Consider the following 27,874-nt stretch of genomic DNA (forward strand, 5'->3'; position numbering starts at 1 on the left):
CTGGACGGTGAGCTCATCGGGGGTGGGGGGGCGTCGCCGGCGGCCCGGGCGCCTGAGCTCACGGCGCGCCCCCGCGGCGCCCCGCCACCCCCGCTCCTGGGCGATTTTACCAATTAAGGCTTTCTCGCCGGGCCGGGCCGGGCGCGGGGCGGGGGTGCGGCAAACAAGAAGGCGGGCGGCGGCGGCCCATTCGCGTGGAGGCGCGCGGCGCGCAGCGGACGCCAGCGGAGCCCTGAGGCGCTCGGCGCGGGCTCTAGGACCGGCCAGGCGCCACCCCGCGGTCGCCGGCCGCCCGCAGGGACAGCAGGTGAGGCCTCCGAGGCGGGCACCGAGTGGAACGGTCACCGAGCTCCTCGCGGAGCGGGAGCCCAGGGCCAGGTGCAGCCAGGTGCGTGAGCGCAGCCGCCTTCCCGGGTTTCCCCGGGAACCTATGTGTGTGCCCAGGAGTGTGGGAGCCGAAAGCCACGGGGGTCCCTGAGAGAGAGGGTGTCTGAGCGTTTGGCAGGATATGGGCTCTCGTGGGTGCCCGTGAGCGGGTCACTGCATGACTGTCCAGGAAGGCAAGGCCCTGAAAGCAGGACATTGTGTGGGCTGAGCGCGAGTGACCACCTGGAAGGACACTTCGCAGGCAGTATGCCCCCTGGGAGGGCGACAGTGGGTACCTGTGACACCAGTCCTCTGGGCACCAACTGCCTTGGGTACATGGGGGCTGGCTCCTGGGCTGCTGTGCTCCAAGGGGACCCGGGTGGAAGGGTGGCCAGGCCAGATTCTCAGGCTGTGCCCTGTCCCAGGTTGGCTCTGAGCTAGATGTTCACACGAGCCAGGATGTGAGCGGCAGGGTCCTCAGATTCCCATGCCACCTGGTCCAGGAGAAGCAGGTGAAGTCCGCTGGCAGACCCACCTGCGTGTGCTCCAGGCAGCACTGTCGAAGTGGGAACTCAGGACTTGAGTGCTGTCACCTGCTGCACCTGGACTTGCCTGAGCAGCCCCTCCTGCCACTCTTTGGCTTTCTTCATCAGCCGAAGCACCCCTGTGGGAGGGCCTGGCCTGGGGTCTGAGGGCAGGAGTGGGGTGGAAGGCGGGGTGTGTCTAACATCCAAGAATCTACTCCAAATAAGGGAAAATATGAAAGAGCTGGATTTGGGCTTCCAAGGACTGCCCGATCTGGGGGCTTTGGGATGGGGCGCCACCTGGTGGTGATACTATGTCCCCTAGGGACAAGAACCCTCTACACCCCCATCACTTATCACCCCCAAATAGGGAAAGCCTAGGGCTGGAAGCCAGGGCACCCAGCTTCTGTCCCCCTTTCTGCTGGAGCCAGCTTCTGGTCGCTTACTCAGACTCAGTTTCCCTGCTCTCTGAAGATTAAGGAATGAACACTGATGACCCAATTAAATGTCAGTTATGGAGTGAAAATCAATTCTTGGTGTAATTCTGTCCTTGGGAACTTGCTTTCCAGTGGGGCAGGGGAATCAGAAGAACAACTCTCACCTCCTCTTGAATGGGGCCTGGTAGGGAGGGGTCCACACAGGTCCCCCTCTACAGCTCTCTCTCCCACCTCCATCCCAGTTCCCAGACACCGCAGTGTGGAGTTTTGTGCACATGTGTCTGAAAGTGGTCAGGAGTGCACAGTGCACAGGAGGTGAGCCTCAGACTGAAAAGCATCATTTAGACCCCATACCATCACCACTGGTGAGGAAAAACCAGTGGGGTGACAGGCAGCCCCTAAGCGAGCATGCTGGAGGGCACGGGAGATGCCGGTGGGGACTGCAGCCCCGCTGCGGGTGATGCAGACACCAGGGCTGTGTAAGAGTCAACCATATTTGGGCATGACGTGCTGGCTGACCCAGGGCCTCCTCTCCCACTGGTCTTTAGCAGATAACTTAATTACTGCTAGTCTGCGGGTCAATCTAAGAATCAAGCAGGAGGGACAGAGACATGCCTTTCTGGAAAAAAAGATGTAAAGAAGGGAACATCCTGGAGAGGGGAGGTACACAGGACTGGGGGAAGTGAGTCCACTCTGGTGACAAAGCCATGAGTAGGCTGGCTTCTCTTCACTGAAGAGGGTGGCAGTGAATGTCCCAACAGGCCTCTTGCCCCTGTGCCTTTGCCGGTCAACGTCTCCCCACAGTGACCTCCCACAGTCTCCAGTTATCTACCAGAAAATTAATTTTGAGCAAATAGCTCCCCATTGCCCTGGAGACACCATCCCGGCTCCCCAGCAGGCCTTCGCAGCCTTCCGTGGTTTGCCCCCTTCGGTCCCCTGGCCCCCCTGTCCTGGGGGCCCGCTCTGCACTACCACGGCCCTGAAGCCCACCGAGACCCAGGTGCTCAGAGCCCACCAAGTCTTACTGGAACCCCGGAGCAGGTCCCTCTGAGTCTGGAAGCCCCCACCCCCGCCCCGTGCCGCTGCCTGGCCGCCGGTCACACCGGGCTCAGGGGCCATTCCGACAGGAGAGGAAGCCTCTCCCGCCCCAGGTAGACAGCTGGTGGGTGAGGCGGGCACTCGCTGTCTCTGCATGCATCACACGGCGCCCTGTGCCAGTGCGCAATGGCACGCCCGGGCCCCTTCCAAGGCTGCTGGCTCCTGGAGTGCCGGTGGCCTCCTGGCCCAGTGCCCCATTTCCTCCCGGGTGGAGCGGGGAGGGAGGGAGGCGGTGGGGACCGGCGGGGCGCAGGTGCGCAGGCCAGGCCCTGCAGAGCGGGAAGGCGGGATGGGGCAGGGGGTCTGGGGGGGTGGCCTAGGGTTCGGGCGCTACGGGCTTCCCTGGCGTGGCGCACGCGCGCAAAGCGCTGCCAGCAGCGCCTGGCCCAGACCTGCGCTCTCCAAGGGCTCGCCCTTCAGATAGGGCCCCTTCCCGCTGCTGCTGCTCCTGCTGCTGCTGCTGCTGCCGGGGCCGCCGGCTGGGGCGCGTCCAGGGAACCCCAAGCGCCGGAGCTCGGGGGGAGAGGAGACGACGGGGGGCTGCGGGGACCGAGCGGAGTCCACGTGACGCAGGGAGGGCGAGCCACCCCACCCCCCGCAGGGGCCTTGGGGAAGGAAAGTCCCTTGTATGGTGTGCCCGCTGGAAGCCAAGAGGTCCAGCGCCAGACGCTGCTCAGCCTTTCCTAGCTGCAGCGTTTCCTGTAGCGCAGGAGAGAGATCGCAGGACTTGAGCGCATCCTTGCCCGCTACGGGGCCCAACGACCCTTCCCGGAGCCTGGGGGTCGGGTCGAAGTCGCCTGGGCGGGGGGACTCAGGGGGGCATTCCAACGGGTGGGGTGGGGTGGGGCGGGGCGGGCATAGCCCCGAAGCCCCACCCAAGGCCACGCCCCTATGTGACTCCGCCTCCCAGCCCCGCCCCCGCTCCGCATTTAAAGGGCTCGCTCTCTCCGCAGCGCAACCTCTGCTGTCTGCATCGCCCCGCGCTCGCTGAGGTGCCTGCGACTTTAATTAAAGGGCCGTCCCCTCGCTTGGGCTGCAGCACCGCCCCTCGGCTCCTCGCGCCTCAAAATGAGTAGCTCCCACTCCCGGGCGGGCCAGAGCGCTGCGGGCGCGGCTCCGGGCAGTGGCGCCGACACGCGAGACGCAGAGATGCCGGCCACCGAGAAGGACCTGGCGGAGGATGCGCCGTGGAAGAAGATCCAGCAGAACACATTCACGCGTTGGTGCAACGAGCACCTCAAGTGCGTGAGCAAGCGCATCGCCAACCTACAGAAGGACCTGAGCGACGGGCTGCGGCTTATCGCGCTGCTCGAGGTGCTCAGCCAGAAGAAGATGCACCGCAAGCACAACCAGAGGCCCACCTTCCGCCAGATGCAGCTCGAGAACGTGTCGGTGGCGCTCGAGTTCCTGGAGCGCGAGAGCATCAAGCTCGTGTCCATCGGTGAGGGCGCGGCGGGCCGCCCGGCGGCGCGGGGCGGCGAGGGAGGGGGCTCCGCGCGTCCTCCCACCTTCTCCGGGCCGACCCCTCGCAGACACCCCCTTAAGCTGTGGCGCCGCCCCTGGAGTCCCCGGGGCCGCCCAGCTCCGTGTGGGCCTCGAGAACAAAGGCTCGCAGGCCGGCGGTGCGTGCGGACCGCTACGCGCCCCCGCCCGCCGGTCCCCGGCTGGCCCACGCCCAGGCTGAGCTCACATCCTCCACAGGCCGCGCCCCCGCCGCTGCGCCCGCGGTGGGAGAGGGCCTGGGGGGGCGGGCACTGGCCAAGCTCTGGCTGTGCGCCTAGCGCCCCATCTCTAACGAGGGGGAGGCCGGGGCTCTCCATCCCCTACAGCAGTTTGGAGAGGGCCCTCTGGGCTTCAGGCACCCGTGTGGTTCCTTAAACAGGGGGTTGGAGCTTGTGGGTCCCATTGTCTAGTGCCCCCCAGTGAGGATGGCTCATACCCCAAGTTTAGGTCTCTTTTCGGGAACTAGGGGGCCAGAGAGGGCCATAGCTAGCAAAACAGCACCTGAGATGGGTTTGGGCGCTGGCCAGTGAAGCGAGCTGGCTTGTCGTCACTTAGATACCCGGTTACTGTCGAGCTTGTGCCAAACTCCTGCCTCCATGTAGGACTTGCTTTCCTGCATCTAGAATATGCAGGAGTTGTTTGGGAGGTACTCCAGCATGTGCTGGGCTCGCTGCCAGCCCAGTGTTCGTGTCACCGGGCTGGTGAGGCTGGCATTGATCGGGCCTACTGCATCATCCCAGGGACTTCGGAGATGAGAGCCACACAGGGACAGAACTGGTGACTGGGGGCGGGGGGGCGGGAAGATGCGACAGGGAGAGAAGGGGCACGAGCTTTCTTTTCTTCACAATCAAAAGAGGCCTTCCAGTTGTCCCTACAGCCCTGGCCCGGTCCATGCTGAGCCTGAGAAAAGGAGGGACCGAGACTCAGGTGCCCCCAACCACTCAGGGCAGGTCTCAAGGGCCCCACCTCTTTCTCTGGAATGCAAGTCGAGGCCGAGGCCCACCCCCCAGTCCCAGCCTCAGTCTAGCCAAGCTGAGTCATCTCTGAGCCTTGGGTGGGGGGGCAACCGGATGTGGGGAGGCGGGCCACACCCCAATTGTCTGGGGGGGGTCTCCTCCTCCCCCCTCCCTCCTTCTCCTCCTCTTGTGAGCTGGCTGGAGCAGGCCTAGTTCCCAGAGCTTTGCCATATAAGGCAAAAAAATGTTGGAAAGCAGCAGTGATTAGGGGAGGGAGGGGGCAGGCTGGCCCGGGGGGCTGGGGAAAGGGGGTGGGATGGGGCGGGGCCATCCAACCAGTCAGTCTCTCAACTCTGAGCCCGGTCCTTCCCACCCTCTTTTGTGAGGTGGATGGGAGGGCCTAGGCCAGCCTCCTATGGACCGGGCGGGGGGTGGGGAGGGCCCAGCCCGATGATGGCTGATGAGCTTGGCCTTGTGTTTCCCCTCGTGGGTCATAGTGGACCTCGGGCCTGCTGAGGGCTTGTGCTAGACTCGGGATTCTGCGGGTGGGAGCCTGACGGGAAGTCCCGGCTGCTCCTTTGCCCTTGGTCTTCTCTGAACCTTCCAGTCACCCCTAGCCTGAAGCCCCCACTCCACCCTCCTAGCTGCCATTTGGGGACAGTGCAAGGCAGTGGTGAGGGACCGGGACCAGCCCCAGTCTAGGAGCAGGAAGGCCGCTCTGTTTTGAATGGCATTGAGCTGGTCTGCAAGATGCCGCCCGCTGGATTCAGAGGCTACCTGCCATTGATGACCCTTTTGGTGGCATCCATCCCCTTCTCCCCACCCCCAAGTTGACTCACTAGACAAGTATTTTCTACTGATTGTTGGGGAAGGGTAGGTGGAACACGCCAGCAGGGATTCCAAAGATGAGCTGCCCTCCCGAGTTCTCACGGCCCCCCCGGCCCCCCCACTGATTGCTTGAGAAGGCTGAGACCCAGAAGGGCCTTGGGTGGGGCTCAGAGCCCAGAGGGATTGCCATGGGGATGGGGTGCAGGGTGCCCGCCCTAACCACTTCCCCTGTGGTGAGCTTGGCGGCCACCAGCCTGTAGCCCAGTGGCCCGTTAGGTGGCGAGGAGGGCAGGCAGCAGCTGAGTAGGCTCTGCTGAGACAGCAGGACTTGGGGACCCCACCCATGACCTCTGCCACCCAGGCTCCCAAGCTGGGCCCTGAGCGCCCAACCCAGGCTCACTGACTCCACCCTCCCCCTTCGGGCTGGGTGAGGGGGCCCCTGGAATGTGTCCTGCCCGTCATCCTGGCTGGCAGGCCATCCCTGCCGGGCCCCAGTGAGTCAGGGCCATGCAGCCCAACCACTGGTTCCTTGGGGCTCCCAGCCCCTCCCCCGTGCCAGGGCTGCTGCCCAACTCCCAGCCTGGCTCTGTTGGGGGAGGGGGCGCACTAAGGCAGTGGGGGGGCGGGGCTCACACCCTCCACCCAAAGGGTCCTTGCCCAACGCCTCCACTTCTGCTTCCCCGGCCTCATGCCATCCACCCGCCCCCGCGACCCCAGGGCAGCAGCCGTATTTCCCAACCTCTCCGCCTGCCTGCCTTCCTCTTTGTCAGTGCAGGTCAGGGGCCCTTTCCTGGAGATCCCTGGGGATGGGCCCCTGCAAAGCACTCATCCTACTCACTCTCCAGAGCCACCTTTGGGGAAGGGGGCTCCTCCCCTGGCCCTGTCTGCTGCCTAGGTCTGTGTCCTGTCCTTCCTCTGGGTCCCCACGGCCCCAGGGCTTCCAGCAATGCCCCCTCATTGTGCTCTATTGTCACCATGTGTCTACAGGTGTTTTGCCTCCGAACCTCCTTCACACCCCCAAAGGGGCCCTGGGCAGAAAGGGCCCCGACCCACACCCCACCCTGCCCCACGGGGGCCTCTGCCTCCTCTCTGGGGCCTGCTGTGCTGCCACGTTCCCCAGTGCCTGGGAGTGGCCTGACACCCTGAATGCGTGCCACCCCCAAACCCACGTGTGTGTGTGTGTGTGTGTGTGTGTGTGCGCGCATGCACGGGGACTCCCGGGTCGGCCTTGCCCGCCCAACGCTGCCACTCGTTCCCCTTACAGACAGTAAGGCCATTGTGGACGGGAACCTCAAGCTGATCTTGGGCCTCATCTGGACCCTGATCCTGCACTACTCCATCTCCATGCCCATGTGGGATGAGGAGGAGGACGAGGAGGCCAAGAAACAGACACCCAAGCAGAGGCTCCTCGGCTGGATCCAGAACAAGCTGCCGCAGCTGCCCATCACCAACTTCAGCCGGGACTGGCAGAGTGGCAGGGCCCTGGGCGCCCTTGTCGACAGCTGTGCCCCAGGTGAGGGGCATCGGGGGGGCGGGGCCACCTGTAGGGGGGTGGAGGGGATGGCCTGCAGCCAGGTCTCATGGCCCCCCAAACTCATGGCCTTCCTTGCCCCGCAGGCCTGTGCCCTGACTGGGATTCCTGGGATGCCAGCAAGCCCGTGAACAACGCGAGGGAAGCCATGCAGCAGGCCGACGACTGGCTGGGCATCCCTCAGGTACGCTCCGCCGGGCCAACCGGGGCCGTCTGGGGGCCGAGGTCCCAGTGCGGAGAGGTGGCGCGTCCCAGGACCCTGAGGCTTGGAGGCCAAGTGACTCCTTTTTCTGCGCGTGACAGGTGATCACCCCTGAGGAGATCGTGGACCCCAATGTGGATGAGCACTCCGTCATGACCTACCTGTCCCAGTTTCCCAAGGCCAAGCTGAAACCAGGGGCTCCCCTGCGGCCCAAACTGAACCCGAAGAAAGCCCGAGCCTACGGGCCAGGTGAGAGAGCCAGGCGGGGGGTCCTCCTGCAAGGTGACCTCCTCCCTGAACGTGAGCTCCCGGGGAGTGTTCAGTCACGTGGCTGCCAGGTGATCAAATGCCCCTCCGTGAGTCAGACAGGAGTGGGTCAGGGCTGGTCAAAACTGGCCACTGGCTCTGTGTTCCCCCCACCACACCAGCCCGAGGCAAACTCAAGCCAGCGTTCTAGAAAACAGGCCCAGGCCTGTCCCACGGCAGGAGCACAGCTGGGGCTGAAGGCCAGGTTCTGCGCGCTGGGGTGTACACCGAACTGACTCACCCCGTTCCGAACGGCCTGATGGGGCTGCGGCGGGGGTGCGCCAGCCCTCACAGCCAGCCTGTGGCTTCCCCCCCATCCCTGGGCAGGCATCGAGCCCACAGGCAACATGGTGAAGAAGCGGGCAGAGTTCACCGTGGAGACCAGAAGCGCCGGGCAGGGAGAGGTGCTGGTGTATGTGGAGGATCCAGCCGGGCACCAGGAGGAGGTAGGGCGGCCTGCAGGCAGGGCAGGGCGCTGCCGGGCCCCCGCGTGGAGGGGCCGCTGTGAGCCACGGCTCACGGACTCCTTCCCGCCCTAGGCAAAGGTGACCGCCAATAACGACAAGAACCGTACCTTCTCTGTCTGGTATGTCCCCGAGGTGACGGGGACTCACAAGGTGAGCCCTCATCCCAAGGGGAGGCCAGTGGCGAGGGCAGTGGCGAGGGCACACCAACCCTGCCCTCACGCTGCGCCCCTCCTGGGAACAGGTCACCGTGCTCTTTGCCGGCCAGCACATCGCCAAGAGCCCCTTCGAGGTGTATGTGGACAAGTCCCAGGGAGATGCCAGCAAAGTGACGGCCCAGGGCCCTGGCCTGGAGCCCAGCGGCAACATCGCCAACAAGACCACCTACTTTGAGATCTTCACGGCGGGTGAGGGGAGGGTGCTGAGGCCGGCAGGTCTGTGGGAAGAGCTGGGGGTGGTGCAGGAGCGGCCTGGAGGCTCCGGGATCTGAGCCGATGCCTCCTGGCAGGAGCGGGGACAGGCGAGGTGGAAGTGGTGATCCAGGACCCCACAGGACGGAAGGGTACCGTGGAGCCTCAGCTGGAGGCCCGGGGCGACAGCACGTATCGCTGCAGCTACCAGCCCACCGTGGAGGGCGTCCACACGGTGCATGTCACCTTCGCTGGTGTGCCCATCCCTCGCAGCCCCTACACTGTCACTGTTGGCCAAGGTAGGCCAGTCCCGGCCGCCCCCCTCTGGGCACGGCTCCAGCCCTGCGGTCTCGGAGGGGGGCAGCTGGGCAGGTCCCGTTCCAGCCCCCGGCCCGGCTCCCGGGGCTTCTGTACTTGCACTGTGCGGGGCACTCTTTCTGGCGCGGCTGGGACCCTCCTCCTCCTCCTCCTCTTGCCCTCTCCATCTCTCTCTCTCTCTCCACGCTCTCACCTTCGGAAGAGCTCGCTCCAGCTGTCTAGAAACCTGCTGCTCTCTGCTCTGCCCACAGGGTCAACGGTACTTGGATCTGTCTTCCTAGGGGGGGGCTAGGCGGGGGGCTGGCGTGGCTGGAGCAGGTGGGAGGAGGCCTGTCGTGTCCTGGCCTGGGCCACACAGATCCTAGGGTCACGGTCCCTTCCAGTTCTTTCTTACGCATCCCTTACTGGCCCATGTGGCCCGATGGCCCAGCCTTGTGGGAGCAAGGGAGGGGTCGCCCAGCGCCAGCTCCCAGCAGCTCAGCCAGCCTTCTGCTCACAGCTTGTAACCCAGGGGCCTGCCGCGCCATCGGCCGGGGCCTCCAGCCCAAGGGTGTGCGAGTGAAGGAGACTGCCGACTTCAAGGTGTACACGAAGGGTGCGGGCAGTGGGGAGCTGAAGGTCACCGTGAAGGGTCCCAGTAAGTTGGCCTGTGGCTGGGCTGGGGTGGGCGGTGCGAGTCCCCGGCCACTGCTGGGCAGGCCTGAGGCCCTCCCTTGTCTCCGGCAGAGGGCGAAGAGCGCGTGAAACAAAAGGACCTGGGGGATGGTGTCTATGGCTTCGAGTATTACCCCATGGTCCCCGGCACATACACTGTCACCATCACGTGGGGCGGCCAGAACATCGGGCGCAGGTGAGGCCCCGGGCTGAGCTCAGAGGTGGCGCGCTCCTCCCTCTGCTGGGTTTGGGCTGGCCCCCCTCCAAGATGGGGCCCCTTGGCACTCCCCTGGGTGGCTCTCTCGTTGCAGTCCCTTCGAGGTGAAGGTGGGCACCGAGTGTGGCAATCAGAAGGTGCGGGCTTGGGGCCCCGGGCTGGAGGGCGGCATCGTCGGCAAGTCCGCAGACTTTGTGGTGGAGGCCATTGGGGATGATGTGGGCACCCTGGGTAAGTTGGAGACTGCGATGTGGGCACCTGGGGGCAGAGGCTGGTAAGGGCCACCCTCCTGAGGCTCCAGGGCACTGACGGAGCTGGCGGCTGTCGTCAGGCTTCTCGGTGGAGGGCCCGTCGCAGGCCAAGATCGAATGTGATGACAAGGGCGATGGGTCCTGTGATGTGCGCTACTGGCCCCAGGAGGCTGGCGAGTACGCCGTGCACGTGCTGTGCAATAGTGAAGACATCCGCCTCAGCCCCTTCATGGCCGACATCCGCGAGGCGCCCCAGGATTTCCATCCCGACAGGGTAAAGGGCGCGGGCTGCTGGGCTGGGTCTCTGGGCTTTGGGGCCCTGGGCTGGCGTCGCCGGCAGCGTGCTCCTGCCACTCTGTCTTTGGAGGCCAGCACTTGGTCCCCTGAGATCTGGGTGGCCTCCCATTAGGTGAAGGCACGTGGGCCTGGATTGGAGAAGACGGGTGTGGCTGTCAACAAGCCGGCAGAGTTCACGGTGGATGCCAAGCACGGCGGGAAGGCTCCTCTCAGGGTCCAAGTCCAGGTGGGGTGCCCATCTGTGGTGGGGACAGGGTGGGCAGGTGCCCAGACCCGGGCACTGACCAGGAGGCCGCCCGCTCCCGCCCACTTTCCAGGACAACGAGGGCTGCCCCGTGGAGGCAGTGGTCAAGGACAACGGCAACGGCACTTACAGCTGCTCCTATGTGCCCCGGAAGCCGGTGAAGCACACGGCCATGGTGTCCTGGGGAGGCGTCAGCATCCCCAGCAGCCCCTTCCGGGTGAGCCTGCCCTCTGCAGGCCTCAGACAGGCCTTTAGCCCACTTCCCTGGGCGCCTGCTTTGCTTTGCTACGGCCCTCTTCGATGAAACTCGCATACCGTACAGTCTACCCCGTTCAATTAAACAACTCAACTCGGTAGTTGTGAGTAAGTTCGGAGTCGTGCGGCCATCACCACAATCGAGGATGAGAAACTCCTCTATGCCTCAACTGCCCTCGGCCCCTAAGCAGCCGCTCACCCGCTTTCTGGCTGTGCGGTTTACCTTCTCTAGACATTTACTGGGGATGGACTCCCAGGCCCTGTGGCTTTTTATGTCTGGCTGCTTTCACTCAACACCATGTTCGCGTTAGTTCACCCGCAGCACAGCATGAGTCAGTGCTTCCTGCCTTTTTATGGCTGAATGATGCGCCATCGTATGGATAGACCACGTGTTAGGTGTCCAGTCATTTGTTGACGGGCGTTTGGGGTTTTTTCACCTTTTGGCTGCCGTGAATGTTCCAGTACAGGTGTCAGTGCAGACGAGCGATCTCATTGCTCTGGGTGGATAGATAGCGAAGGGCGGTGGCACTGCAGCATCATATGGTTGCTTTACATGTCACTGTTCAAGGAGCCACCAGGCGACTCCCCAGGGTGGTCGCGCCATTTTGCCCCTCCTCCAGACTGGTCATGCCCCTGCACTTGCCCCCGTGCCCTGCAGGTGAATGTGGGAGCCGGCAGCCACCCAAACAAGGTCAAGGTGTACGGCCCAGGAGTGGCCAAGACGGGACTCAAGGCTCACGAGCCCACCTACTTCACTGTGGACTGCACGGAGGCCGGCCAGGGTAAGGCCCTGCCTCGAGAGCGCGGGTGGGCGAGTGGGTGAGGTGTCCCCGTGAGGTCCCAGCCTCCACTCCCTCCTCCCCCGCAGGTGACGTCAGCATTGGCATCAAGTGTGCCCCCGGTGTGGTGGGCCCCGCTGAGGCCGACATTGACTTCGACATCATCCGCAATGACAACGACACGTTCACAGTCAAGTACACACCCCGTGGGGCTGGCAGCTACACCATCATGGTCCTCTTTGCTGACCAGGTGGGTGCTGCCGCTCCCGGCCCCTAATGCTGCTGGGTGTTGGGGTGCTGCTCTCCTCTCAGCCCTTCTCCTCCCGCCCCCTGCAGGCCACGCCCACCAGCCCCATCCGGGTCAAGGTGGACCCCTCCCATGATGCCAGCAAGGTGAAGGCCGAGGGCCCTGGCCTCAGTCGTACCGGTGAGGACGAGTACCCCATGGGGAGGTTGGGGAGCCCCGAGGGGGCGTGGGGCAAGGTGCCCCTACAGGGTAGCTGTGTCTCCTTAGGTGTCGAGCTTGGCAAACCCACCCACTTCACGGTCAATGCCAAAGCCGCCGGCAAAGGCAAGCTGGATGTCCAGTTCTCGGGGCTGGCCAAGGGGGACGCGGTACGTGATGTGGACCTCGTTGACCACCATGACAATACCTATACCGTCAAGTACACTCCTGTGCAGCAGGTAGCTACCTTGACCCCCCGTGGCCGCGCCTGTCCATACACCTGCTGAGCCCGTGCGCCCCCTCATGTGGTGGGCTGGGTGGGCAGCTCCAGGGGGCTTCCCGCCCACTCTCGTTTCCCACCTGGGAGAGAGCGGGCATGGAAGTCCAGGGGGTGCAGTGGCAGAGAGAAGCCATTGTCTCTGAAGCCCCCTCCCCATGCCCAAGTTGGGAAGCCACAGGCCAGGGGGACCAGGGCCATGACCCATGACCCTGCCCTTCTGTACCCTTCCCAGGGCCCAGTGGGTGTCAGTGTCACTTATGGAGGGGATCCTATCCCCAAGAGCCCCTTCTCGGTGGCGGTGTCTCCAAGCCTGGACCTCAGCAAGATCAAGGTGTCCGGCCTGGGAGAGAGTAAGTAGTTGGGGCCTGTCACAGCCAGCCACTGAGCATGCCCTGGGGTTGCCTGGGCCCGTGTCACAGTTCTCTCCTTCCTTTTATTATGTCAACAGAGGTGGATGTTGGCAAAGACCAGGAGTTCACAGTCAAGTCGAAGGGTGCCGGTGGCCAAGGCAAAGTGGTGTCCAAGATTGTGGGCCCCTCGGGGACAGCAGTGCCCTGCAAGGTGGAGCCAGGCCTAGGGGCTGACAACAGCGTGGTGCGTTTTGTGCCCCGTGAAGAGGGGCCCTACGAGGTCGAGGTGACCTACGACGGCGTGCCTGTGCCTGGCAGCCCCTTTTCTCTCGAAGCTGTGCCCCCCACCAAGCCTAGCAAGGTAACTGGGGTGTAGGCGCCACCCCCTCTTTTCTCCAGACTCGCCCTCACCCCTTCTCATTTTTGTCCTTTTGAGTGGTGGCCCTGCTCAGGCCTGCCTGTGCCCGTCTGGTGGGGGAGGGGAGCCAGAACGAGAGGAGGCAGACAGAGTCAGGCTGGGGGTCTGAGGGTCAAGGGTCAGGGAGGTGGCGTGGCTTTGGCTCCTGACCTGCCCCTCCTCCCTCAGGTGAAAGCCTTTGGGCCGGGGCTGCAGGGGGGCAGTGCAGGCTCCCCTGCCCGCTTCACCATCGACACCAAGGGCGCCGGCACAGGCGGCCTGGGCCTGACAGTGGAGGGCCCCTGTGAGGCCCAGCTTGAGTGCCTGGACAACGGGGATGGCACGTGCTCTGTGTCCTACGTGCCTACGGAGCCCGGGGACTACAACATCAACATCCTCTTCGCTGACACCCACATCCCCGGCTCCCCGTTCAAGGCCCACGTGGTTCCCTGCTTTGACCCATCCAAGGTCAAGTGCTCGGGCCCTGGGCTGGAGCGGGCCACCGCCGGTGAGGCAGGCCAGTTCCACGTGGACTGCTCGAGCGCAGGCAGCGCAGAGCTGACCATTGAGATCCGCTCCGAGGCGGGGCTGCCAGCCGAGGTGCACATCCAGGACCACGGTGACGGCACGCACACCATCACCTACATCCCCCTGTGCCCCGGGGCCTACACTGTCACCATCAAGTACGGCGGCCAGCCTGTGCCCAACTTCCCCAGCAAGCTGCAGGTGGAGCCCGCAGTGGACACCTCAGGCGTCCAGTGCTATGGGCCCGGGATTGAGGGCCAAGGTGAGAGGCCTCCCACCACAGGGCACGGGAGCAGGGGGAGCCGGGGCCCCTGGAGCCCCATTCTTCCTCTCCCTGCCCCGCTGCAGGCGTCTTCCGAGAAGCCACCACTGAGTTCAGTGTGGATGCCCGGGCTCTGACGCAGACCGGAGGGCCGCACGTCAAGGCTCGCGTGGCCAACCCCTCGGGCAACCTGACCGAGACCTACGTGCAGGACTGTGGCGACGGCACGTACAAAGTGGAGTACACGCCTTACGAGGAGGGTGCGTGCTGGGGCGCTGGAGGGATGGGCCGGGGGTGGGGGCAGGGCGACCTGGGCTCCTTCTGACCCAGCCTGCCCTCCTGCAGGACTCCACTCTGTGGATGTGACCTACGACGGCAGCCCTGTGCCCAGCAGCCCCTTTCAGGTGCCTGTGACCGAGGGCTGTGACCCCTCCCGAGTGCGCGTCCATGGGCCGGGCATCCAAAGCGGCACCACCAACAAGCCCAACAAGTTCACCGTGGAGACCAGGTGAGCGAGGGCCCCAGAAGCAGGGGCTGCAGTGCGCCTTGGAACCCAGGGGATAACGGGCTGTCTCTCTGGACCAGGGGAGCTGGCACAGGGGGCCTGGGCCTGGCTGTAGAGGGCCCCTCCGAGGCCAAGATGTCCTGCATGGACAACAAGGACGGCAGCTGCTCGGTCGAGTACGTCCCCTACGAGGCTGGCACCTACAGCCTTAATGTCACCTACGGCGGCCATCAAGTGCCAGGTGAGGAGGCAGGTCAGCTGGGGCCGGGCTGGGACCACCTGTCCGCCCTCCACTCTGTCTCACACAGCTGCCATCCCTCTGCCCGCCTCCAGGCAGTCCTTTCAAGGTCCCTGTGCACGATGTGACAGACGCGTCCAAGGTCAAGTGCTCTGGGCCTGGCCTGAGCCCAGGCATGGTCCGTGCCAACCTCCCTCAGTCCTTCCAGGTGGACACGAGCAAGGCCGGCGTGGCCCCGCTGCAGGTCAAAGTGCAGGGGCCCAAAGGTGAGAGTGTTCCTGTGCCTGGGAGTGGGGGTCAGCTCAGGAGAGTGTGGTCCTCTGAGGGAGGGGACCCAGCACACGGCGGGGGGCGGGGGGGCAGGGCCAGTGGGCAGGCAGTTGACCCCAGAGCCAGTGCCCTGGGGCAGGGGACCAAAAGGAAGCAGAACAGACAGGACTCGGCCACTGAGCAGATGTGGCAGGCGGGAGGGAGGTAGAGCGGGCAAGGGTCTGAGATGTCACAGGGGCTCAGGGTTGTTCTGGGGACGGGCAGGTGAGGGCAAGTCGAGCCCCCCTGGGGTGAGGGCTGGGTGCGTGGCCCAGACTCGGCTTTCTAGTGCGGTGGGACTAGGGGCCCAGGGCACCGGCTAAGGCTCTGTCTGGGGGGCCAGGCCTGGTGGAGCCGGTGGATGTGGTGGACAATGCCGATGGCACCCAGACCGTGAACTATGTGCCCAGCCGTGAGGGGCCCTACAGCATCTCGGTGCTGTACGGGGAAGAAGAGGTGCCCCGAAGGTAAGAGGCTGGGCCCTCTGCCCGTGGGGAGGGGCCTGGGCTGGGCACCAAGAGCCTTCCTGACCGCTCACAGCATCCTGGGCTAACAGCCCCTTCAAGGTCAAGGTGCTGCCTACACATGATGCCAGCAAGGTAAAGGCCAGCGGCCCCGGGCTCAACACCACTGGCGTGCCCGCCAGCCTGCCTGTGGAGTTCACCATTGACGCAAAGGACGCAGGGGAGGGCCTGCTGGCGGTCCAGATCACGGTGAGCCGGCCGCACGGGTGGCCGCCTGGTCCTGCTGTTTTGCAGCTCCGGGCACAGGGAAGGCGAGGGAGGGGAGGGGCCCAGGCCGGAGCGGGGTGCAGTGCGGGGTCCGCGGCCTGGGGCAGATGGGCCAGTCCGGCTCTCTGGTCTCCCTAAGGAGCCGTGCCAGCCAGGGCAGGCCCCCCGCCTCTAGGATGGTGGTGACAGACACAGGCTTCCCCACGCATGCACTTGCTCACTTCTGATGTCACCAAAGCCCTTAGTGCCTCAGCTTTTCTGCCTGTAACATTCTCTGGGGCCAGGTATAAGGCTAGGACTCTGAGATCTTCGGGGGAACTTGTCCTGGTGCTAGGGCAGGCCCTGGGGTAGAGGATGGGAGCTGAGAGGTCCTCGTGGGGGTAAAGCAGGATGAGCGCCAAGTCCCTGGCCCTGCCTGTTGTCACGCAGGGTGCAGGGGACGGGGGCACTGGGCATTTTGGTGCTTCCCTTCTGGACCTTGTCCGTGGGGAAGTAAAGGACAGTGGTGGATAGGCAGCCGTCTTGGGCCATGGTGGTTGAGCGGCTCAGAGGCTGTCCCTGCAGCAGTGGTGCTTGACGCTTAGTCCTTTGAGAGGGCCTGAGGGAACCCCGGGCCTCGCTGGGCTTGGGCCAACCGCCTCCCCTGTGCTCTGCCACACAGGACCCTGAGGGCAAGCCCAAGAAGACGCACATCCAAGACAACCACGACGGCACGTACACTGTGGCCTACGTGCCAGACGTGACGGGCCGCTACACCATCCTCATCAAGTATGGTGGTGATGAGATCCCCTTCTCCCCGTACCGCGTTCGGGCCGTGCCCACGGGGGATGCCAGCAAGTGCACCGTCACAGGTGAGCCAGCCCGCCAGCGGCCACGGCGCTCAGCACGGGGCTTGGGTGTGCCTGTGTGCAAGGGCTCGCTGCTTGGGGCGGCGTGTGGGAGTGGGGGCCGCCCCCTTGAGTGACTCACCTGACCTTTCTCCTTGCTCTCTGCCCTCTCACCTCAGTGTCAATCGGAGGTCACGGGCTAGGTAAGCTGCTTGCTGGGGCCACTCCCAATGCCCCTCCTGCCCAGAGGGCAGCTTCCTTTCCTCTTCCATGCTGATTCCCAGGACAGTTCCAGCTGCAGCTCTTGGCAGGGACAGAGGGGGGAACTGGAGGGTTAGGGCCCAGGGAGGCCTCCGGAGCTGAGCATGAGTGCTCCGGCCCTCCCCCTCTCTGGGCCTCCATTTCCCCATCTGAGAAGTCGGGTTGCAGCTGAGAGCTTTGGGGTGAGGTGCATCCTGAGAGGCACCCCCCTGGAGGCTCTGGGGTCTGGGGATCTTGGCTTCCCGGGAAAGTCCCGGGGGCGGGCAGCAGGCCCTTGCTTTTCGCTTCCTCTTTCCGCGTCCAGGGCTCTCGCGTGGGGTCTCCCCCAAGCAGTGGGAGTCCCCAGCCCCTGCCGGATCCACAGACCCCCATCCCCACCTCCCGGGGGCCTCTGCGTCCCAGGCCGGGGGAGGTGCAGGCTGCATGAGTGGGTGGGGCTGGCTGGTAGTGCCGTAGCACCAGCGTCGACTGCTTGGGCGGCCAGCATGGCGGGGCCCGGCCCGGCCTCAGAGCCCCAAAGTGCACTCGGTGGCCCCCCCTCCCCCACTCCCTCCCTCCCCCTATTCCCCAAGCAGTGACGTTATTCAGATGGTCCCCAACCAGGCACGGAGGTTCTCCTGCTCAGGCATGGGAGGGGAGAGCCAGCCCCAGCCAGGGACACCAAGAAGAGGCAACGACTACACGGGAGCCTCAGGGCTGTCGGCCTGGACCTTGGCCAAGGCAGCCAGGGAGAAAGTTAGAGGGTGGCTGGGGCTCCACGGCAGGGGCTCGATGACTTTGGACAGCAGGCCTCGGGGTCTGAGACGCCAGCCCTGCGTGCCTAGGGCAGGGGGTAGGGCCTGGGGGGGCAGAGGCAGGGGCAGGGCTGGGCTGAGGGAGTGGTCTCGGTTTACCTGGCCACCGCGTGCAGAATGGAGACAGGGTGCCCAGCTGGGGAACCGAAGTCACCTCTGGACCTGTTGGAGGGGTGGCTTGGGCTAGGCTGCTGGTGGTGGGGCTTGAGGGGGAGCCAAACAGGGCGGGTACTTTGAGGATGGAGCAGCTGAGGGGCTGGGCGCTGGGCCGGGAAAGCGGGGAGTCGGGGCTGACTGTGAGGTTGGGGCCTGAGCTACTAGCTAGTTGGCGGGTCCAGGTTCCGAGCCAGGGAGACCAGGTGTGGCTATGTGTGAGGTGAGGCCTCCCAGGGCAGGGGCGGCAGCAGGGGGGGCCGGGTGTAGAGGTCAGGAGAGCCGCGGAAGGCCAGCATGGAGCCCTTGCGCCAAGTGGGAGCCCTTGACGGACAGGAGAGTCCGGTGGCAGGCTGGCCAGGGGGCCCCCTTGCACTCGGCCCTCGAGTTGGTCCGGTGCTCCCAGCTGCTTCCCTGGCAGGGGCCGGGCTCCAGAAAGCACTCGCTGCCAGGCCTCCCAGCCCACAGCCCCCCGAGCCTCCGCGGCTGAGCCCAGATCATAACGTCACTGCCCTCCCCTCTCCTCGGCCGCTCTGGGGCCCTGGAGGCTGCTCAGCTGCTCCGCTCTCGCCGCCCCACGGCCATGGCTCTGGCTTGGGCCTCCTGCCCCCCTCCCCCCTGGGCGATGCCACTGCCTGCTGCGCTGTGCTTCCTGGGTGCTAACCCTGCTGCCTACCTGCTTCCCTGCTCCCAGCTCCCTGCCTGCGCCGGGCCACGCCCAGCTGCCCCTCTCTGCAAGCCTCCGGTCGAGCGAGCATTCTCAGTTGTCAGGAAACTCCAATTTCACCTTCAGGCCCGGGGGGCGGGGGGCGAGTGTCACGTCCCCCACGCTGCAGCAGGACTCCGCCTCACTGCGTCCGCACACGGCACTGGGGGCCGGGGCCAGGCCACAGGGGCGAAGGCAGCCGTGGGCCCAGCCGGAGCGCTGGCGCTGCTCAGCGTGGTCCACGGCACAGGCTGAAGCCAAGTGGGCGGGGGCGGTGGCAGCAAATGCTTGTGCCCTGATGGCGGTGGTGGCCTCGTGGGCTTCCCGGCCCTTCCTTCCTCTCAGACTCCTGGGTGCTGCCCGTTGGGCCTTTCCCATGTGGGGGACTCCCCCGAGACAGGACTCCCAGGCTTGAGGTGGCTCAGGGGAACCTTTCCTGCCTTCTGAGAAATCACTCACCATCCCAGCTTGGGGGGGCGGGGGCGGGAGGCCTGGCTGTGCTTGGTGGTGGCAGTAAGGCCTGGGCGGGCGGCAGGTGGACAGGAGTGGCCCGAGCGCCGCGCTCATGCACCGGCCCCCCCTTTGGGGACCCACCCTACCCCACCAGGCGCTGGCATCGGCCCCACCATCCAGATTGGGGAGGAGACGGTGATCACCGTGGACACCAAGGCGGCGGGCAAAGGCAAGGTGACCTGCACCGTGTGCACACCCGACGGCTCCGAGGTGGACGTGGACGTGGTAGAGAACGAGGACGGCACCTTTGACATCTTCTATACGGCCCCCCAGCCGGGCAAATATGTCATCTGCGTGCGCTTCGGTGGCGAACACGTGCCCAACAGCCCCTTCCAAGTGACGGTCAGGAGGGGTCAGGGGTGAGGCGTCCGGGCGGGGCTCATCTGTGGTGACAGGGTCTCCAGCTCTCGTGCATTGCCCCGCAGGCTCTGGCCGGAGACCAGCCCGCGGCGCAGCCCCCACTACGGCCTCAGCAGCTGGCCCCACCATACACCTACGCCCAGGGCGGCCAGCAGACCTGGGTATGGCCTGGCCCACCTCCTCCCAGCCCTAGGGGACACTCGGGGACCAGCCAGCTGGGTGTCCCGTGAGGCCCTGTTCTGCCGCTTGTTGGGAGGGGCCCCAGATCCTCCCACGCGGGACCCCCGGCCCTCCTGCAGCTCCTCACTCAGGCCCTCTGTCTCCACTGCAGGCCCCAGAAAGACCCTTGGTGGGTGTCAATGGGCTGGATGTGACCAGCCTGAGGCCCTTCGACCTTGTCATCCCCTTCACCATCAAGAAGGGCGAGATCACTGGTGAGCGGGGGCGGGAAGGAGCTAGGGAGCCACAGAGGCCAGAGTGTGCCAACGGGCTGCCCTGACCCGGGCCCCACTGCCCTGTAGGGGAGGTGCGGATGCCCTCGGGCAAGGTGGCGCAGCCGGCCATCACCGACAACAAGGATGGCACCGTGACCGTGCGCTACGCACCCAGCGAGGCCGGCCTGCATGAGATGGACATCCGCTATGACAACATGCACATCCCAGGTGCGCCCCTCAGCATGCCACCACCACCTTACAGGGTCATGGGGCTGGGGGAAGGGCTTGGGGACAACACGAGGCCCCCATTCCACGTGGTCCCTCTTCCTGCCTCAGGAAGCCCCCTACAGTTCTACGTGGATTATGTGAACTGCGGCCACGTCACAGCCTACGGGCCTGGCCTCACCCACGGGGTGGTGAACAAGCCTGCTGTCTTCACCGTCAACACCAAGGATGCAGGAGAGGGTGAGCGGCAGCTCTCGTCTTGACCTGCCTGTGTGTCACGGGCTACTGTCATCCGGTGGGGAGCTGGACACTGGAGATGCTCCCCAGATGAGGCTCCCTGCCCCACCCCCAGACTCTGCTTGCCCGTTGGGGCTTCTCCTCATTGGCGCAGTGTCCCTCAGCACAGTTCCCACCCTCACCCACAACTCTCTCCAGGGGGCTTGTCCCTGGCCATCGAGGGCCCATCCAAAGCAGAAATCAGCTGCACTGACAACCAGGACGGGACGTGCAGCGTCTCCTACCTGCCCGTGCTGCCTGGTGACTACAGCATCCTGGTCAAGTACAACGAGCAGCACATCCCGGGCAGCCCCTTCACTGCCAGGGTCACAGGTAGGTGATACCCAGAGCAGTGACAAAAGGAGGCAGGTGGCAGGGTGGGTGCAGTCTCCCTCTGTGCCTGGACACACAGTGACCGTCCCCTGCCAGGTGACGACTCGATGCGCATGTCCCACCTGAAGGTGGGCTCTGCCGCTGACATCCCCATCAATATCTCGGAGACGGACCTCAGCCTGCTCACAGCCACGGTGGTGCCGCCCTCGGGCCGGGAGGAGCCCTGTCTGCTGAAGCGGCTGCGCAATGGCCACGTGGGTAAGAGGCTGGGGAGCAGGGCCTTCTGGAAAGGAGGGAGGCAGGGTGTGGGGGCACGCCTTTCCCCAGCTGACAGCCCCTCCCCGTGTCCAGGGATCTCCTTCGTGCCCAAGGAGACCGGGGAGCACCTGGTGCACGTGAAGAAGAATGGCCAGCACGTGGCGAGCAGCCCCATCCCCGTGGTGATCAGCCAGTCGGAGATTGGGGATGCCAGCCGTGTGCGGGTCTCAGGCCAGGGCCTCCACGAAGGCCACACCTTTGAGCCTGCAGAGTTTATCATCGACACCCGTGATGCAGGTAGGCAGTGGTGGCCTGGAAGCTGGGGTGAGACCACTGTACTTGGCCCCCTGGCTCAGGGGTGTCCCTCCCGCAGGCTATGGTGGGCTCAGCCTGTCCATCGAGGGTCCCAGCAAGGTGGACATCAACACAGAGGACCTGGAGGATGGCACATGCAGGGTCACCTACTGCCCCACGGAGCCTGGAAACTATATCATCAACATCAAGTTCGCTGACCAGCACGTGCCTGGTGAGTGAGGCACCCACGCACCTTCCCCATGGCTGGGCAACCCTCCTCGCCACACCCCAGGGTCCACCTGCAGAAGGTAACTTGTGTGGGATGTGGGTTGTGCTTTCTTCCTGCAGGCAGCCCCTTCTCCGTGAAGGTGACAGGCGAGGGCCGGGTGAAAGAGAGCATCACACGCAGGCGACGGGCCCCTTCGGTGGCTAACGTTGGCAGTCATTGTGACCTGAGCCTGAAGATCCCTGGTAGGAGCTACAGGCGCCAGGGAGGGTCCCAGGGAGTCCTATGTGCCGGCCCGAGGTAGTCCCAAACAGGGGTGGGCCCTCGGTCTCCTGCTCACCAGGCTGTCCCCCACCTACAGAAATTAGCATCCAGGACATGACAGCCCAGGTGACTAGCCCATCAGGCAAGAGCCATGAGGCTGAGATCGTGGAAGGGGAGAACCATACCTACTGCATCCGCTTCGTGCCCGCTGAGATGGGCATGCACACCGTCAGCGTCAAGTACAAGGGCCAGCACGTGCCTGGGAGCCCTTTCCAGTTCACTGTAGGGCCCCTGGGGGAAGGGGGAGCCCACAAGGTCCGCGCCGGGGGCCCTGGCCTGGAAAGGGCTGAAGCTGGAGTGCCAGGTAGGCCTGCTTCCTGCGGGGCTCTTGCCATGCCTGGGCGGGGGCTGGGGGGCAGGAGGGGGCTAGCAGCCATGCTGGGCGGGAGCCGATGCCAGGGGAGCAGCCCTCCGTGAGGACACACTGTACCTTCCCGCAGCTGAATTCAGCATTTGGACCCGGGAAGCTGGTGCCGGGGGCCTGGCCATTGCTGTCGAGGGCCCCAGCAAGGCCGAGATCTCCTTCGAGGACCGCAAGGATGGCTCCTGTGGCGTGGCCTATGTGGTCCAGGAGCCAGGTACTGAGACGTGGCTGGGGCTGGGAGGCAGCATTCGGGTTTGGGTGCTGGGCTGGGTCTATGCGGACAGCCCTGCCCGGCTCCCACCCTCCACCTGGAGGTCCCAGGGCCACTCAGGCTGTTTGTGGGAGGTGGCAGGCTCGAATGCTGACAGGTGGGGACCTCCCGGCACGCCCTCTGTTCTCTCTCCCTGCTCAGGTGACTACGAGGTCTCAGTCAAGTTCAACGAGGAGCACATCCCCGATAGCCCTTTTGTGGTGCCTGTGGCTTCTCCGTCTGGTGACGCCCGCCGCCTTACTGTTTCTAGTCTTCAGGTGAGGCACCGAGAGAAACCGCCCGCCTGGGGCTCCTGGGCCCGGCCAGACCAGAGCCGCCGCACAGAGCAGGCCTTGGCCCCGTGTCGAGTGACCCGCCCAGCCCAGCTCGGGGCGCCGGGCTTCTGCTCTGGCCGGGTGCAGCCCACGCTTGGGGTCGGAGGAAGTACCCCTGACCGTCGCGTGGAGTTTTTCTCGTGTCTCAGCTCTAAAGGCTTTGAACAGAAGCCTGTGCCCCTTGAGCACCAGGGCTGAGGTTTAAAGAGGGACAGCCTGCCAGGGCTGAGTGCTGCCCGCAGGGCGGGGCCACCCCCCTTCCTGCCGCCCGGTGTGTGATTGTAGAGCGTGGGTCTGGGAGCGGGGGTGTGTGCCTGTAGCTTGCTGCCTCTCGAGAATCAATGGCTCTCCCTCTTTAAACCAAGCTGGACGCCAGATGGGTAAGTGCAACCCCGTGGGCCTCCTGCTTCTGGAGCCCTGCCTTTCCTTGCCCCGCCCCAGCCCCTAACCGCGTCTGCTGTGCTTCCAGGAGTCAGGGCTAAAGGTCAACCAGCCAGCCTCTTTTGCAGTCAGCCTGAACGGGGCCAAGGGGGCGATCGATGCCAAGGTGCACAGCCCCTCAGGAGCCCTGGAGGAGTGCTATGTCACAGAGATCGACCAAGGTGAGGCCCTGTCCCTTCCCGGCCACCCAGCCGTCTGCCCTGGCCCCACTGGGAGCAGTGGGCCTCCCCTGGGCCTGGCCCACTGGCTGGAAGCAGGCTGAGAGTACAAAGGGAAGGCACGGACTCCGGAAGCAGCTGAGACAGGGCCCAGAGGCCTGGGCTCCTTCAGCCGGGCGGCGCTTCCCCAACTTGTGACCCAAGCCCTTGGGGTACCTAGCTCAGCAGCCATGCTGCTAGGAAGGAAAACGCCTTCTGCAGGCCGTATAGTGCAGTCTCTTGAGGGAGAGACCCAAAGTCCAGTGATGGGGGCTGCCCAGGTCTTTGGCCAAGGCCTGGAACTTGGGGACAGCCTCGGGTGTGGGAGGAGCTGCTTGGCCCAATTTCACTAGTTCACAGCCTCATCCTGCCCCTTCCCAGCTGCGTGACCTCAAGCAAGTTCCTGCCTGTCTCTGGGCCCCAGTGAACACGTGGGGGGTAAGGCACCCATGGTAACCTTTGGAGAAGGAGGCATCGAGGCGGGCATTTTGCCTACAAGAGATTCCAGTCCGAATGAGTCCTAGCAGTAGCTTGGGCATCTAAAGCTTCGCCCCACAGGCTTCAGGAGGTCTGTGCAGTGGGGTGTGGGTGCCCAGCACGGTCTCCGAAGAAAGCTGAGTGGGCCCCCTAGACCTGCTGGACTCAACGCTGGCAGGCAAGGGAAGCCCCTCGCCGATGCCAGTTGGTCAGTTTGGGAGGAGAGACCCCAGGCCCATGGCATGTTCCTCTGCCCCTCAGATAAGTATGCCGTGCGCTTTATCCCACGGGAGAATGGCATCTACCTGATTGATGTCAAGTTCAATGGCACCCACATCCCTGGAAGCCCCTTCAAGATCCGAGTTGGGGAGCCTGGGCACGGAGGGGACCCAGGCCTGGTGTCCGCTTACGGAGCTGGCCTGGAAGGCGGCGTCACAGGTAGGTTAGTGGGTGCAGCTTCCGGTGTGTGAACACAACTGCTCGGGTCCCCCCTCCGAGCTCTCAGGCGTGCGGAGGTGACAAGGCTACACTGGGGGGCTGCGGTGGGGAAACAGGCCAGGCCAGCTCTGCCCACCCTCCCCAGGGAGCCCAGCTGAGTTCATTGTGAACACAAGCAATGCGGGCGCTGGTGCCCTATCGGTCACAATCGACGGGCCCTCCAAGGTGAAGATGGATTGCCAGGAGTGCCCTGAGGGCTACCGCGTCACCTACACCCCCATGGCACCTGGCAGCTACCTCATCTCCATCAAGTACGGCGGCCCCTACCACATTGGGGGCAGCCCCTTCAAGGCCAGAGTTACAGGTGAGCCTTGTACCAGACTGCCCCTACCCAACCCAGCGCGTGACACTCTGGCCACCTCTTAGCCTCTCGTGCTCTGCCCTGCAGGTCACCGTCTGGTCAGCAACCACAGCCTCCATGAGACATCATCAGTGTTTGTGGACTCCCTGACCAAGACTGCCAGTGCCCCCCAGCATGGGGCCCCAGGCCCAGGTTCCACCGACGCCAGCAAGGTGCTGGCCAAGGGCGTGGGGCTGAGCAAGGCCTACATGGGCCAGAAGAGTAGCTTCACGGTGGACTGCAGCAAAGCAGGTGGGTGTCCAGGCCCTAGCCTGGTTCCAGAAGATGAGGCTAGAAATAAGAGCAGAGAGCCAATGTCTGGGAACATGGGAAGGGGAATGAGGCGGGTCGGAATGCCTTTGGGAGCGGGCCACTTCCAGCCTGGGCCTCCCTGCCATCTCCTCTACCCTTCAGGAAAGTGCCCTGGAGGAGCTGGAGTTTCCTTTGCTGGTCTTGCTGGGGGCGTGGGGGGTTGCTCGCAGCTCTTTAGGAAGGGCTGTCACCCCAAAACAGGCGACGAGGTGGGAAGGGGAGGATACAAGACAGGAGAAGGGAGTCAGCGCAGTCACAGCTGAGGTGGGGGACTTGGGGCCTGGCACTGAGGCCCCTTCCCACCCCCCCAGGCAACAACATGCTGCTGGTGGGGGTACACGGGCCCCGGACACCCTGCGAGGAGATCCTGGTGAAGCACGTGGGCAGCAGGCTCTACAGCGTCTCCTACCTGCTCAAGGACAAGGGGGAGTACACGCTGGTGGTGAAATGGGGGGACGAGCACATCCCAGGCAGCCCCTACCGCGTCCTGGTGCCCTGAGTTCCGTGTCCGAGCCAGCCAGCGGCTCCCAGGATGAGAAGTGCCCCTGCGCCCGCCCTCCGCCACCCGAGCAGCACCCGCCCCAGCCCTGGCCAACCCTGGCCACCCTGTCACCGCAGCCGACCCTGCCCTGTGCTGCGCTCCCCTGCCTCCACTTGGGCAAAGGAGAGGGGCGAGCAGAGGCAGCCTGCCTGTCTTCTTTGCTCCTGGGAGGGGTGAGGGGTGGGGGTCTTGTGCACAACCACCCGCTAGTTCTCTTCTCTAGCCAAGAGGAATAAAGTTCTGCTTCCATTCTCCTGAGGGTGGCTCGAGCTTTCTGGCAAGGGTGCTGACACTGTAGACAGGCTGGATGGAAGCACGGGCCCAGACCACAGGCTGCTGGATCTCCAGGCCCGGCCCCCTCCCACTGCCCTGGCACCCAGGGGGTCCCGACTCGGGTCCCATCTGCACTGGCCTCCTCTCTGCCTCCCTTAGTTCAGACCAATGTGGGGCAAGGGGTGTGTCGTGCCCCCAGAACAGGGCCTGATGCTAGTGTGCTTATCCCAGACCCCACCAGCAACGGATGCTGTCCTGGGGGAAGGCCAGGCCATGGCCAGGCTACAGGAGGTAAAGTGCTGGGTGGGAGGACCAGATAAGCAGGACCTGAAATCACAGCAAGCCCTGGCCATCCCGCAGACAGCTTAAACGTGCCACCATCCCCTGAGGAGGGACTGTCACCAGGCCCCCCGCCCTGGGGGGGCAGGCTGTGGGTCTCCAGGCCCCTCAGTGGGCAGGTGGCAGCAGGTGGACGCATTCAAGGCATTGGCCACAGAGTCTGCCCCATCCCCACTCCACCTCCCTGCGTGGGCCCTGCCATGGGTCCCTCTTGCCTTCGGCGTGCAAGGGCAATCCCAGCCACTCAGGTCACTGTTGCTCTGCAGCCCTGTTCAGAGCCTCCCTCACCTCTGTGCCCAGTGCCCCACCCCGAGCAATCCACACTTTTCCGCCCTCTGCACACAACTCTGATGTCCCTCCTGCGGCCGCACAGCCACCCTGCTCCTCCCCTGGGTGGCAGCCAGCTTCACCCCCCCGGATGTAGGGAAGGGCCGTAAAGCCAGCCAAGGCTCAAGCTTTCAGGCCTCCTCTCCCAACTGGGCAGCTGAAAACATGCTGGCCATGCCCCCCTTCTGGAAGTACTTTTGGGCCACCATGAGCCCGGATTCAGATGACAGTTGCTTCCCAGCCACAGCCCAGTAAAAAGAGCATGAACTCGGGAAGGGAGAGGAAGAGGAGCAGGCAGGGGCCAGCGGCAGCTCCCCAACGCCCAGACCCAGGGCTCCCCCAGCCCCCAGCCCCTCATCCCCAGCATGCAGGGGGCAGGCAGAGCAGGGGCAGCCACTGATCTGCAGGAAAGGGGCATGGTCCCCACCGTTACTGCCCCTGGGCTGGCCTGCGGCCAGTCCCTGGAGACATCTAGAAGCTGCTCAGGTGGAGAAGGGGCAGATGCAGGCCCAGAGAAGTCCAGCCCCAGTTGGGGGGATAGAGGTCCCCCCAAGGCACCGCCTTCTCCCCTCGGCCCACCAGGCACCCCTCCCGCTGACTCGCCCAGAGCCTCCTGCCTGCTCCCCGTACCAGTCCGCCAGAAGGAGACAGTCCTGTCTCCCATCCTTTCCGAACCCCGCCTGCTGGACGGGCCCCCATGGGAGAATGGCCCCAGAGCCAGGATGAGCTTAACCAGAAGGCTCCGTCCCCGCCCCGGACTCCTCATCACACCCAGGCAGCCATGAGGCACGCTAGGCGGCAGCCCGGGGGAAAAGATGCACCCTGGAAGGGGGAAACAGGACCCTGACGACAGCCCTGAGGACAGAGGCCGCGGGACAGACCAGGCCTGAGCCTGAGGCCCGCCCAGGGAGGGGTCAGGAGGGAGCGAGACGGGGCGCCATCCCTGCCAGGGCTTCTGGGGGGGGGGAACAGGCAGACGGCACCAGGAAAAGGATCACCGAGACCCCATCCTGCTGGGGGCAAATGGCTTGGGACCTGGCCCCATTGAGCAAATCCCCCAGAGGACGCCCCAGCTGCTAGGAGACAGGGAAGTGCGAGGCCTGGGCCTCAGCCAGGTTCACACGCAGGATGTCCAGCCCAGGCCACCCACCCAGAGCCAGCAGGGGTGGTGGCTCAGCTCCAACAGGCCCCACGCCCACACCTGAGCCCCGCTCACCAGCAGGTGCCAGGAGCAGAGGTGAGGTCCCAGCCACACGCCGTCCCCCAGGCTGGCCCCATCTCACCTACTAAGTCTGGGGAGAGGGTGGCTGGTCGCCCCAGTTGGGAGCAGCCCCCCATCCTGCAGGTCCAGCTGCGGGCAGGGCAGGGCAGGGGGATGGTGGAGCTGACCACCCACACCCCACGGCCAGCCTCCACCCCTGCTCTGGCCACACCTCTGCACCCAACCCTCCCTGCTGCCCGCTCCCCCAGGAGGATGGGAGGGACCCGGCTGAGGAAAGGGGAGCACCGGCCCC

General features: G+C 64.9%; 1 protein-coding gene across 2 annotated transcripts; it reads left to right on the forward strand.

The window, feature by feature from the left end:
• Window positions 1-227: 227 nt before the first annotated feature.
• On the forward strand, window positions 228-25,679 carry FLNA (filamin A). Of its 2 annotated transcripts, XM_082610107.1 has the most exons (48): window positions 228-307; window positions 3,379-3,866; window positions 6,977-7,225; window positions 7,330-7,427; window positions 7,547-7,694; window positions 8,079-8,197; window positions 8,291-8,368; window positions 8,460-8,622; window positions 8,724-8,924; window positions 9,443-9,580; window positions 9,670-9,793; window positions 9,909-10,045; window positions 10,146-10,339; window positions 10,475-10,588; window positions 10,680-10,823; window positions 11,520-11,643; window positions 11,730-11,890; window positions 11,977-12,067; window positions 12,155-12,324; window positions 12,598-12,715; window positions 12,814-13,076; window positions 13,302-13,899; window positions 13,986-14,159; window positions 14,245-14,407; window positions 14,485-14,645; window positions 14,738-14,908; window positions 15,295-15,418; window positions 15,508-15,664; window positions 16,344-16,533; window positions 16,689-16,712; window positions 19,031-19,278; window positions 19,362-19,457; window positions 19,628-19,730; window positions 19,818-19,958; window positions 20,067-20,195; window positions 20,391-20,564; window positions 20,661-20,822; window positions 20,916-21,119; window positions 21,196-21,348; window positions 21,465-21,587; window positions 21,704-21,970; window positions 22,107-22,244; window positions 22,443-22,558; window positions 23,085-23,217; window positions 23,992-24,168; window positions 24,314-24,532; window positions 24,617-24,820; window positions 25,192-25,679. In XM_082610107.1, exons 2-48 carry the CDS (start codon window positions 3,494-3,496, stop codon window positions 25,377-25,379), a joined length of 7,944 nt encoding a protein of 2,647 aa, XP_082466233.1. In that variant the 5' UTR covers window positions 228-307; window positions 3,379-3,493; the 3' UTR covers window positions 25,380-25,679. The 2 variants fall into 2 exon arrangements, with proteins under 2 accessions (XP_082466233.1, XP_082466234.1); XM_082610108.1 differs by lacking the exons at window positions 228-307; window positions 16,689-16,712.
• Window positions 25,680-27,874: the final 2,195 nt, after the last annotated feature.

This window comes from Mesoplodon mirus (assembly GCF_964341445.2).
Source record: "Mesoplodon mirus genome assembly, chromosome: X".
Classification (NCBI taxonomy): domain Eukaryota; kingdom Metazoa; phylum Chordata; class Mammalia; order Artiodactyla; family Ziphiidae; genus Mesoplodon; species Mesoplodon mirus.

What these genes read in the sequence shown, in the direction of transcription:
- FLNA (XM_082610107.1), top strand. Translation starts at nt 3,494, where the DNA reads ATGAGTAGCTCCCACTCCCGGGCGGGCCAGAGCGCTGCGGGCGCGGCT. An exon ending in GGTGTCCGGCCTGGGAGAGA is followed by an intron (nt 12,716 to 12,813) that starts GTAAGTAGTTGG and finishes TTATGTCAACAG; the next exon opens with AGGTGGATGTTGGCAAAGAC. An exon ending in CACCAAGGATGCAGGAGAGG is followed by an intron (nt 20,196 to 20,390) that starts GTGAGCGGCAGC and finishes AACTCTCTCCAG; the next exon opens with GGGGCTTGTCCCTGGCCATC.